The sequence below is a fragment of the Sander lucioperca genome, chromosome 7 (assembly GCF_008315115.2).
Source record: "Sander lucioperca isolate FBNREF2018 chromosome 7, SLUC_FBN_1.2, whole genome shotgun sequence".
NCBI lineage: Eukaryota > Metazoa > Chordata > Actinopteri > Perciformes > Percidae > Sander > Sander lucioperca.
Window position 1 is genome coordinate 28,371,033 of NC_050179.1, and position 12,428 is coordinate 28,383,460.

The 12,428-nt window shown below is 41.0% G+C and overlaps 1 protein-coding gene across 2 annotated transcripts in view; it reads left to right on the forward strand.

The window, feature by feature from the left end:
- Positions 1 to 12,428, forward strand: part of LOC116057591 (homeodomain-interacting protein kinase 3-like) — a 56,193-nt gene that overhangs the window by 39,031 nt on the left and 4,734 nt on the right. The window contains exons 6-17 of one of the 2 annotated variants that reach the window (XM_031310130.2): positions 49 to 168; positions 831 to 917; positions 1,180 to 1,364; positions 1,554 to 1,719; positions 3,641 to 3,764; positions 4,745 to 4,839; positions 5,005 to 5,159; positions 6,437 to 6,577; positions 6,657 to 7,025; positions 7,284 to 7,445; positions 7,556 to 7,830; positions 11,305 to 11,462. In XM_031310130.2, the coding sequence (XP_031165990.2) occupies positions 49 to 168; positions 831 to 917; positions 1,180 to 1,364; positions 1,554 to 1,719; positions 3,641 to 3,764; positions 4,745 to 4,839; positions 5,005 to 5,159; positions 6,437 to 6,577; positions 6,657 to 7,025; positions 7,284 to 7,445; positions 7,556 to 7,830; positions 11,305 to 11,462 (2,037 nt within the window). The remainder of the gene's footprint in view (positions 1 to 48; positions 169 to 830; positions 918 to 1,179; positions 1,365 to 1,553; positions 1,720 to 3,640; positions 3,765 to 4,744; positions 4,840 to 5,004; positions 5,160 to 6,436; positions 6,578 to 6,656; positions 7,026 to 7,283; positions 7,446 to 7,555; positions 7,831 to 11,304; positions 11,463 to 12,428) is intronic. The other variant, XM_036002699.1, reaches the window with a different exon arrangement.

Below are 12,428 nucleotides of genomic sequence, written 5' to 3' on the forward strand. Positions count from 1 at the left end.
TTTCTCTTTCTTTCTTTCTTTCTTGCTCTCTCTCTCTCTCTCTGTCAGATCCGGTACATCTCTCAGACTCAGGGCCTGCCTGCCGAGCAGCTGCTCAACAAGGGGACCAAGACCTGTCGTTTCTTCTCCAAAGAGTCCAACTCTCCCTACGCCTCCTGGAGACTAAAGGTATCTGCACACAAATCGCACAAATACACACTCATACGCAAAACATGTTATAGACCTGCAACCAGCAACAACATCCTCCTGTCAACCACACATCATCTACAGTCACTGATTCCTTTGGTGGTGGTGGTGGTGGTGTCTGTATGTCCCATACAGACACAGATTAAATGGGAAGGAGAGACTTGAAATTAAAAAAGCAGGAGCTTCATTTGAAATTCAAGTGAAAGTCCTTGCAACAAGGGGAAAAAAGTATGAAGTGGCAGTACATTACCAATGAAAACAAATGCATAAGCTTTTCAAAACAAGACAAAGCCAGCAGGCCCTGAGGAAAGCGCTAGGAAATGTGAAACGGCTTAGACTACCTGCAGAGCTGGCTGTAAATACATTTTATATGAATGTGGGCCTAATGTTTATCTGTCAATGTACTTCGCACCAAAACCCACTGACCACCCAGATTTACATGGAAACACATGGTTTGCTCCCATTGCCTGTGTATATTTAATGTAATACGTTGACCTTTTGTTCCTTATCATTTAAACATGACAAATCAAGTGGTAGCTTTCAATACACAGATATGCAAAAACATGTCTATACAAACATCTTTAAATACTGCACATACATTCTTGAGATTTTTTGTTGTCTTAATAACTCTGTTCCTCCTTCAGACAACAGAAGAGCATGAGAAAGAGACGGGACTTAAATCCAAAGAGGCCAGAAAGTACATTTTCAGCTGTCTGGATGACATAGCACACGTGAGTCTAACCAGACCAAATTACTTTCAAATCAAATTTAAACCCTTTTGAACAAATCCAACATAGGAGGGACAAGATCACAGACAATTTCAGGTTCAAATTTGGATTGGCAGCAGTGTGATCACAGCTGTAAAACAATCATATAAGCATATTAGTTCAGGTACTCCTGGGTTTTAAATTAATTGTGACTTTAACTGTTGCCCTGTGTGGTTCTCATATGCAGTGTTTTCTCTCTGTGTACCTAACTGCTTCCATCTATCAGGTGAACTTGGTGCTGAGTCCTGATAACAGTGACATGCAAGCAGAGAAGGCTGACCGGAGGGAGTTTGTGTCTCTGCTCAAGAGCATGCTGCTGATTGATGCTGGGGACAGGACTGTTCCCTCCAGTGTCCTCAATCACCCCTTCCTCACTATGACTCATCTGCTGGACTACCCACACAGTAACCAGTAAGGCTGCTACAACTGACATTGAATCAAAATGTGTTGGCTTGCATGCTCTTGTTTGTTTTATTGTTTCTTTTTTCATTCCTGTATGAACTAGCCATGTACAACGGGATAGTATCAATGCATTATTGTTGACCGTAGTTTGAACTCCAGTCATAAAACTTTCCTCCCCACACCACTACATCTCTCCAGTGTGCAGTCATCTTTCCGTATCATGGACATGTGCCACAGTCGGCCCACCAATGCAGTCTTTGACGCTATAAATCAGAACACCATTCATTTCTCAAGACCCCCTGTAGCCCCCACTGCCTCCTCTGGCCTCCCTCTAGGCTACAGCAACATACCAGTCCACACTCAGGTGAGATACTGTAGCAGTGTGAATGTTTGCTACTAGTACTTTTTCTGTCTTTCTGGACCAGGGCATGTTTACCTCCTGTATTGTATTTTTAATTGCAACAGTAATCATTTATATCCGTGTGACATAGATCTTGATTTACAGACACCACAGTCTGGTCTTTTTAAACTACTACATTAGCAATGCCATTTAGCTTCTAAAATCATTAAATCCCTGTCATTCAGCATAGCATTGACTAGATTATTTCATTTGAAAATTATGCCACTACACATTGTCACACCCCATTTTTGTCAGAGAGAACATAAAATAATAATAAATAGAAACACCTATAAATATTTCCAATCTTTGGTAATGTTTCTGTGCTGATCAAAGCCGTATATTAGAGAGAGTTTGGCCAACTCAAATCATGGGCGCCATATTGGATAACATCGTCAGTGTAACCCTATGGGGCGAATGTGCTATCTTGAAATAAATCGCTTATTTTCACCATAAACAGGCATATACATGTTATTATCAACGTTTGTCAATATGTAAAAGGCCCTTATGGAAATATTCCAGTGTATATTTACCTTCTCTATCGTAAACGGGCCTCTAAAAAATGCCCATTGTAGTGAGTGACCACGTCAGGGGAGCAAGACAGGCCAAATTACTTGCACTACAAACACACGATTTCTGTACTTCCAAAAACGTCATGACTAGCAACTGAACTCTTAATAAAGTTACTCACAGTCTTTTGACAAAATACTCAATAAGACAATGATAATGCGACCGACAGCATACGGGTAAAAAGTGTGTTTTGGTCGGGTGTAAATCGCGTAAGGACAGGACCATAACGTTATCACGCTAGCAATAATAACTTAGTAGTAACCGAGGCAAAGTTATGAATTAATAATATTTGGTGATCTAAATCAACATAAATGACCTGCCTGTGTGGTCACAGTATATTACATCTGAGTTACAGATGACAATTGAAGTCAGACTAGCTTAAATTCAAGTTATGACTATGGCAAGATCACAAGCATTTCTAAGCATTTAGGTACATGGAGTGCTAGCGAAAAAGCTAACGCTAGCATAAGGCGTGGATAACTTCAAACTTCATTCATTTCTAAAGCAGTGTTAGAACTTGACAGCATGGTACACATTAATGATGGTATTACTTTATTTGTCCTATGTAATTTATCATAAGTCGAAGAGAGAAATTGACATTTACCTCACACAAAAATGAGTAGGTCACTTGCCCTCCAGTTTGCTCTTTTCACCTTCAGCTCCCATACTTTTCGCCTTTTTGGTTCATGGGGGAAGTTGTGAAATCTTTTGCCGCTTCCCTGTCTTTCATTGCAGCCAAAAGTGCAACAGTAGTGCATTTTTTCAGTGATTTATGTCATTTTTTTAATAATTTGTCATTTTTTAAATAATTTATGTCATGTTTCCACTATTCCCTGCACTACGTCAATGGGAATCAGATGAATGTTGGTATACAACATGGAGTCCATGAAACACGTGACCACCTCGGAACCAATCGCATAACGGGATAGCTCAGAACATTCGATTCCCTAGTTGGCCAAACTCTCTCTAATATACGGTTCTGGTGCTGATGACCTAATGTTGCCCTCTTCAGGGAAGAAGGTGCTTTAACGTATAATCTCAGAATATCGGTCTTCATATTTCTCACTGATGTGACATGGTTAATGGTTGTGCTCAAGAATTATTGCTAAACTTCTTACCGTGTCTGCCGTGTCTGTACTTTCATTTTGTCTCTCTTTTTTGTCATTCACCTAATTTCCTCTAAATCTATATTCTGACTATTATTTTCACATTTTCTCTTTCTTCGCTATATTCTCTTCTCTGCCTGCCACTTCATCTCTGTTTCATTAATTCCACTGTCTTATCTGCCACTGCCTCCTTGTACTCTTTTCTAATGCAGGCTATAAACCAGTCAGCTCCCTCGGTGTTGCATCCTGGAATAGCTCTAACAACTGGGAATGGTCAGTTTGGGTGCACTGACCCCTTCCCACCTGCCCTTCTTCTTTGTCCTCCCACCATGCAAGGTATGCAGACTGCACGCTACACGTCCTGTATGCCTAATTTGAAATAAGACAATGCTGTTGCAAAATAATACAACCGGCATCATCATCAAGAATGAAGAACGCGGTGTCATTCACGTGCATATTAAGTAGCCACATGCATCTGTTTTGGTCTTATAATACATCCATAGGTTTACCGCTCCAGCGGAGATGATGGCTCGTTTAGACAGCAGCTACGTTTATAAGAGTTTGTCCAAAGTTCAAGATTCGTTGTAAACTAATATAAACAGTTAGACTACAAACTGACATCTTTCATTGTAGCTTGTTTGTAAAAAGTCGCTATTTCCAGAGTAGAGCTGTTTGTACAGCGCGGTGGACAAGGGTGGACAGCGCAGACTGAAATATCGGTTTCTACATGTTTATGCCTGTAGAACAGGTAGGTAGGTATTGATAAGTATTGACTCTTTAATCATGGAGGTTTTATTGTAGGCTACTTACAGTAACGAGTGTAGCATTAGTTCATCTGCGCCATCGGCGGTAAATAATCCTCGGTATCGTTTCCAGTCAGTTACATGTGCTGCGTGAAGTAACGCACACACCTCGGCCCTGCTGTGTGTGTGCGCAGTGCGGGCATTGCTGTTCAGAATCCGTCTATCTTCCAAAATGCAATGCTTGTATCCAAATGAACTGGTTATAAATTACCTGAGGTGAAAATGTGAAATGTTAGCTAACATTCACACGCTTCGCGCCACTCTGTATGACGTTTGCTAATGCAGCAGACAGAGCCACAGTCAACTAGCCCAGCATACGTTTTTACTGGCCCCGGGCCATCGGGCCATTGCTTATGTCGAGCCCTGCTCCAATCTTTAAGGCACTCAGATACTGGCTTATTGTCAAAAATACTTTTGACTTTTCAAATTGACTTTTGCTAATAAATTTAGTCACAGCCTTTTTGAACTGCATGAATGACAATGGTTTGTTTTATGCTCCTTTTTTTTTTAAAGGTAACCTTAATCAACCAGCAGGGTATTCTGTTCCCATGGTAACTCAGGCTCCCCCCATACAGCCCTTACCAGTGAGACCTGGTGTAATTGCTCAGGTAAGACCCAAACATGGATGCTAAATAGGTGTGTAGCTTGTGTATCCAAGTCAACCTCCGAACCCCAACATCAGGTTAGGTATGGGGGACTTAATACTGGTCACAGCTATGGGGATCCACAGATGATTGTATAATACCCCTGATATTCCTATTCTGTCCCTGTAGCAAGCCTGGTCTAGCCGGGGGCAGCAGCTCCTCGTCCCAGCAGCCTGGCAGCAGATGACTCCAGTGGGTCCTCCTCCCTCTCACCCCCCTCCACCACCCCCGTCCTCCCTTACCAATGACACCACAGCCGGCCCACAGAGAATCAGCGACTGGGGGTAAGTCACCCAAACTTAGTCCGGGGAATTCTCTGTTTTAAGATATCCACTAAATCTTCAAAATATTTTATGTTGCATTCAGTGTGTATGCATGCACTAAAGTAACCGGATTACTGTCGGCTTGTGTTGTAACATGATTTCTTAAATGTAATGTAAACCAAAAAATGGTTGGCACAGCTAGAAAAGAAAGAAAGAAACAAAAGATTGTGTAACGAAACACAATTCCTTGTCCATGTACTGTATATATGCTTAACCAGGATTCCAACAGGGTTTTCCATTTGCAAATGTGCATGACAACTAGGGGTGTGCAAAAAAATCGATTCACATTTGTATCGCGATTCAGGCTCTATTGATTCATGCAATTCCAAAAATTTATTCTTTTTTTTTTTAATGGCGTATATACTATTGTGCTGAAATGAGTTTAGCTCGCCATTCCCATAGATGGCGCTGCGTCGAATTCACACTGACGCCTGGGCACTCTTGTCATAATCAAAAGAAGAACGAGTGCAGCAGAAGTAGTTTAGTCGGCGCAAACAATGGCAAACCTCACAGAAAGAATTATTCAACATGCTCCATCCTCATTGAAGGCGAGAGTTTGGGCACATTTCGCCTTTTATAACCTCAAGGGGAAGACGGAACTTGATAGGAATCATACTACATGCAGGCTTTGCAAAGCGAAAGTTAAGTATTTTGGAAACACCACAAACTTGAGAACTCGCATGGTACGGCATCACCCAGAGATTAACATTAAAGACATGGACAAACAACAACCTAAAGTACCTAACATGCCAGTCAACCAACGCACTCTCTTTCAATGCTCTAAACTCCCACCGAACTCGAAAAGAAAAGCTCTTTTTATTTAACAGTTTTATTTTATACTTGAATTAAATGTATTTGAAAGCTGGCCAAAGCTTGGCACTTTGCAGTTTTTAGTTGCAAAAGTTTTTATTTTTGTATGAAGACATATAAAGTAATATAAAACTACATTTAATTTGTTGTTTCTTTTCTTTTAAATTGTATGTCTACTGCAATCGCATGGGAAAAGTAACTACATTTACATACTGTGAATCGTTTTTTTAATCAAGAATCGTTTTTGAATCGAAAATCGATTTTGAATTGAATCTTGAGCCTAAAAGTCGATAACGAATCGTGACATTTTCTGAATCGTGCACCCCTAATGACAACAACGTAACACATCTTATAAAGTAGTGTTTCTCTTGCACCTCTTTTTAGTTTTTTTGTTTGATACCTTTTAATAGGAAATTATATCCCCACAGCAGCCACTACACAGTGATGCAACAGCCTCTCCTGACTAATCAGATGCCAGCCCTCTCTGCCCATCAGCCAATCAACATTGGCATAGCTCATGTTGTGTGGCCACAGCCAGCCAATAAAAGGAACAGATACAGTCATAACAGGTGAGATTCTGCTGTGTAGTAAAGTTAAACTGCTTTGCCATTTTATTGATATCTAATATATCAATTATATTGTTTTAAGGAACTTGTCCCACCCCAGCAACATCCATATATCAGCATGTCGGACCCCCAAGATGGCCAATGTTGTTGGACAGGCAGTGGCACGAAGAGAGCAGCCTCAGAGGGGGGTACCTCTGGTAGAAACTAGGCAACCGGGAGTTCAAATCACAGATGAAGAGGAAAATTATGCAGAGAAGGAAGTGAGCTGCTTTAAAGAGGTGGTGCCAAATGGTAACAGCCAGCTGGACCTGTCCAGTCAACCACAGCGGGATGTGGCAGTTCTGATGGGTGACACGCCAAGCCCTGCCCCCAGTGTGATAAGCATCCGCAGTGAACTGACTGACGGAGAGGACGAAGAGGATGAAGACCCTCAGAGGTGCCGTCTGAGCGAGTGAGTAACATCACAGACAATGAAAATGGGTTTAACAAAATCAACCTCATTAACACTTATCTTCCCTATGTCTTTCAACATTGTCTTCATCGTCAGACCCCCTATTAGATTTCAGTAGCCGAATGAGCCTCTGTAACAGTCTGCTCTAAGTAAAATCTGGAATTCAAATTATAAATCTAAAACATGAGTGATCCATGAGGGAGTTAATTCTACTATCATGACCTTTAGAAATGATAACCTTAATTTTGATCTCCGTAGGTGTAAAGAGGAGTGTGTGTGCGAAGCATGCAGAAACACCAGTGTGTCTATGGAGAGAGTGTGTTCCCTCAGCAGCCCCGACAGCAGCCTCAGCACCAGTTCTTTTGCCTCCAACTCCCTTCAGTCCAGCCCCTCTGTTTCACCATGCAAGAGACCCAACAGGTAGTGGAAGTGTGTCCTCATCTCCAAATAACTAAGAACGTAATGTTCTACAAAGAGAAATGCACTCCTAAGTTCCAGTCATCTTAATGTTATTTTTCCTCTGTGATCAGCATGTCTGAAGACGATGGCCACGAGAGTGGCTGTGACACAGTGGAAGGCTCTCCCACGTCTGACACATCAACCTCCCCACGTGGCAACAGTCCCTACCGTTACCTCGACAACAGTAACCACAACAAGCGCTCACCTTTGGCTGCCATCGTAGCGCCAATGCCTTACCCTGCAGTGCAGGGCAGGAGTCCCCGTGGCGTCAGGACAATGGTGGTTCCACCAATGAGAGTGCAGAACAACAACAGTCAAGGGACAGAGGAGCGTGTTCAGAGAACAGGTCAGTGGAAATATTTACCTTTACAACAGGAAACAAATATTCCTGTTTGTATGTTTATGTACTATATGATGGATTTTATAGGTGAGAAGAAAAGGAGTGTTGTCTATTTTTAGGTTTTAACCAATTTTTGTCATTACAAGCTAAGAAATCAATGTTCTCATGAAATGTTGTTTGTGTAGCAACATGTGTCCTCATCTTGCCACCTGTCATGTAGTCTGTCACCTGTGCTTTGGTGGTGTGTGCTTTGCAGGTCATATGGAAGCAGTAGGGGCTTACCGCCCCCTAGTGGGTCATAGAGGCTTTAACAGGTGATCAAGAGACACCAACGGAGAACTGGCCACATTGTACCAATACCTCAAAGATGCATCCATAGCAGGCAATGCTATCATTGCCTGAGAGTCTTCTTTTATGGCTTTCCCTCCATCAAAGTAGTAGTTTTCTTCAAGGAAAGTTTCCAAGAATAAGGAGCTGGTGTGTTTGTGCATAACCTATTAAACATGCACAGTTAGATAGGGTTATAAACAGTGTCTTTTAAATATGTGTACACAGGGTTCAAAATTAGCACCACCTACCAGCCAAATGCTGGTAAAAGATGCAATTGGCTGGTAGATTTGCTTCACTCACCAGCCAAAATAACAAAGGTTACCTATTGAGTGGCTGCTAAAATGTGACCATTCACTATCCATTTGGTGGATAGTAGATGAAAAAGTTAATTTTGAACCCTGTGTGTACATGTGTGCATTGTTTGAAATTTGTCAACATCTAGTGTAAGCTTCAGTGAACCAGATATCCCAAGGCAAACCAAGTTTTGTTAATTTGGATGCTGTCCAGAAAGAGTAAAATGATGAAAGCTCTTCTCATCTGAGCAGTAACCTTGGCTGATGGTTGATTTTGAGCATTGAGTTAAATTATTTAGATTTCTTTCCTGTTAATCCCTCCCCAGTAACTGTCACCAACCCCTCAAACGAATATTTTAACTGCAGTTTAAGTATCTAAAACAAAGCCGTCCTTACTTGACAACACCTGCATCAATGATACAGATGTTTTATATAGAAGAAGAAGAAGAGGGAGAATTTACTTGAACCAGAGTACAGCAGAAATGCTTTCTGAACATGTCCATGTCCACAAGGGAAAGGTGGATGCATTTAATTTGGTGTTGAGTCAGAGCCTATGCTTTCTCTGCTGGTTCTTGCCATGCTGCAAAACTTGCCCTTAAGACACTGATCTGAGATCAGCTTCACCTTTTCTTTCGGCAGATGTTTTTTTTTTTTTTTTTTTATAAATGGTGGAGTGAATTTAAAACTGATACAGATCAGAGTCCAAGAAGCAACTTTGCTGCTCAGGTGCCTTTTCTGAGTGCCAAAAATCTCTGTTTCACTCTCTTTCCCCAGCTTTATGGATTGTATTGTCTAGTTTTATGATGCTGTGTTGAATTAGAAGATGCACAACTGTTAAAAAGTGAAAGACACGTTTGATGATTCTTTAATAGCAGCAGAAATGTTCTCGTGTTTACTAGGGTCACTGCCCTGCTAATATAAAAACTCTTCCACACCGACTGTAATCCAGAAGGTGTGGCATGCTTCTGTAGTGTCGAGTGGTAGTTCTCTTTGGGCCAGCATGTTCTACTTGTTCTAGAACTAGAATTCTAGAACAAGTCTCTGAAATGGGTGAAACATGTCAACACCTGAACATGTTCACCACAGTGTTGGGTTTTATCTATTGTTGTTGTTTCATTCACATCTAATGCATAACTTCTAATGCAACCACATCATTGTATAAACTCTAAACTTTTGTAAAGATTATACCTGTAGAGTTTAAATATTGATAAATCATTAAACACGACTCTTTTAGTCTCCATGAGGAAAATTTAGGTAATGTCTGGTCCATGTGAGATGTTAAGAATTTGTGGAAGTGTTAACTACTAAGCCTGAGCTTTTCCAGTTATCTTTTGACTGTACATGAAATAAACAGGCTGTTTTTGTTCAGTTGGCATGATTTTGATGCACATGCTGCTGTGTCTCACAGATTAGCTTGATTTATTGGTCTTCAGATATTGTTGTCAGTGTTTCCTTTTAGGAGTTTTTTTTAGCAGTGGGGGCAGGTCCGCACCCCCCCCCCCCACACACACACACACACACACACACTTCACTGCAACACAAACTAATATATTTATTCACACACACAATGAGGCATATTTTCTGTTGTGATTAAACTGTATTTTTTGAGTTACTATATAGACCAACTTTGATCTTGACATATAGGCTAAGCATTCTGTAGCAAATAACAATAAACCCACTATTAATTACATTATCTTAATGCAGTGTAAACTACTTCAGCATGTAAATAATGCACCTAAAATACATACGTGGGCGAGGACGTTCAGCAATCGCTATCGATTCAACAGCCATGTGCAATTTAGCTCGCAGGTGAAGAATACAAACAAAATCAAAAATCACCAGTTAACTTAATTTAAATTTGCAAGACCAGGCTTAAATGAACTGACAACATAAGTTATACGACTTACAGTTCTCAAGGACGTACACACACAATCTCAACTGGCTAGTTATCCTCGTGTGTCCGCGCTATTCTCTGACATGCACTCTAACAATGCAGTCCTATTTCTGATACCGTGGGGGGCAGAAATGTTGCCGTGAGGGGCCGCCACGGTCAAATCAACATAGAGGAAACACTGGTTGTCCTTTCAGGTTTGACTTTTTTTTGCTTTAAAAGCAAATTTAGTTTGTGAAAATCTTTTTACTGTGTATTGCACAGACCCATCAGAAATGTGTAATCTAGCTGTAGATTGGTGCCACTACATTGTCAGCACTCAGGAGAACAATTTGCTACATTCTAGTATTCTTTTTTTTTTTTAAAGAAATTCATATTTGCATTTCTCAAGTTTCTACCAATATTTTGTTTTTGGTAGTGTGCTAAGACCTTTGGGACCAGCTAGGACCAGTCACATTACATGCTGCTCTTTAGCCTGTTTGTTTAGCCTTTGTCTGCCTGGCAAAGCTACTCTGCACACATTAAAGGATTCTGTCCTATTTATAATTCATTTTGCAATATGAAGTGCTACACATTGACTTTATTAAAGCAACTCCACTTTCAGCTTCAGTTAATGCAAATACAATGTTAATGTCTATATTAGTAAATGTGATCAGTTATTTGTATGTATGCAGCCTTTATTCCTCAGTAAGATGAGATATTTTAAGTAGTCAATAATGATTTGCACATACAAAAGCAGGACTTAAGTTCCAATCTGGTATGTATGGCTTGAAAGAACACAGTGAACAAAAGTATCTGAATCTATTTTCTCTCTGGTGTGCATGCTTGTTTGTTGTTTGAAGTCTTTGTAGTTTTTGGTCTTCTTCACTGTCTTTAGTCTTGCAGGCCATGTGGACTAAACTTGCCATTTCTTTTTGCAGTATATATGTCCTTGCCTGACTCACTTATGTCTTCTCTCTGCTCCAGTCTCAGAGTCCTGGTCCCGTTCCAAAGGCCGCTGCAGCTTCGTAGGACATCAGAGCACTCCCTCCTCCTTCCCCCTCCTCCCATCCGCCCCCCTCCTGTCCCGGCAGCAAAAAGTGACTGGGCAGCAGCAGCACCAGCACCCTCTGGGCTATGGACAGGTCAGTTGAGTTCTTTTCCTTTGACTTTATTATATATGGGGGATTATGAAGGAGCTGAACACTTTGAAATCTATTGGTGAATATTAATGGGATTGTGTGTGCTTTGCAGCAGAGCTCTAGGGCATTGTTTGTCAGAGCCGCAGTACATTTGGGTAATTTTATACCTGGTCTGATACAATCATCAATATTCTAGTCTCACGTCAAGGGCTTGATTAAAATGCCTTGATATGTCGTGGACTTGTGTGGTTTATCTTTTCTGCTTATATGAAAAATGTAATGTAATTTCAACTGGAAAGGAATGGTTCATAATTTTGGGATATTCGCTTAATCGCTTTCCTGCCAAGAGTGAGATGAGAAGATTGATCAGTGTTTTTTAGCAGTGGGGGCAGGTCTGTCCGAACAACCCCCTCCCCAATTAGAACTAACCGACCGCGGTGACGTTTTTTGGTGGAACTGTTCGTTTAATAGTCACCTCGGAAGAAATCGAATGTTTTGACAATAACCTACATCAACACAACATTATGTGGAGTTTAACTGGACGGGCCCAATAACCTCTGAATAGTTCTACTTGTTAAATTGCAATGTGAGTGGCAGCCAACATGTGCATGTCGGCAGGATAATTTAAAAGGCAACCGCGACTACATTGTGCGTCTGCCCTATTTCTGATATCGTGGCGGCAGAAATTTTGCCATGTCGGGCTGTCACTACAAAATCAACATATAGGAAACACTGTTGATACCACTGTACTAAATATGAATCTAGAGCCAGTAGTCAGTTAAGGGGAAAACGGCTCTGTCCAGAGGTGACAAAATCCACCTATCTGCTGCACCTTTTAAATCTCACTTGTATTGGCTTAGACACATATCTGAATAAAAACCAGTGTTTAAACAACAAGTTGTGGTTTTACAAACTGTGATGTGCCAGGAAAACTCCAAGAAGTTTCTGTTCCCGGCAATGACGTAGTCC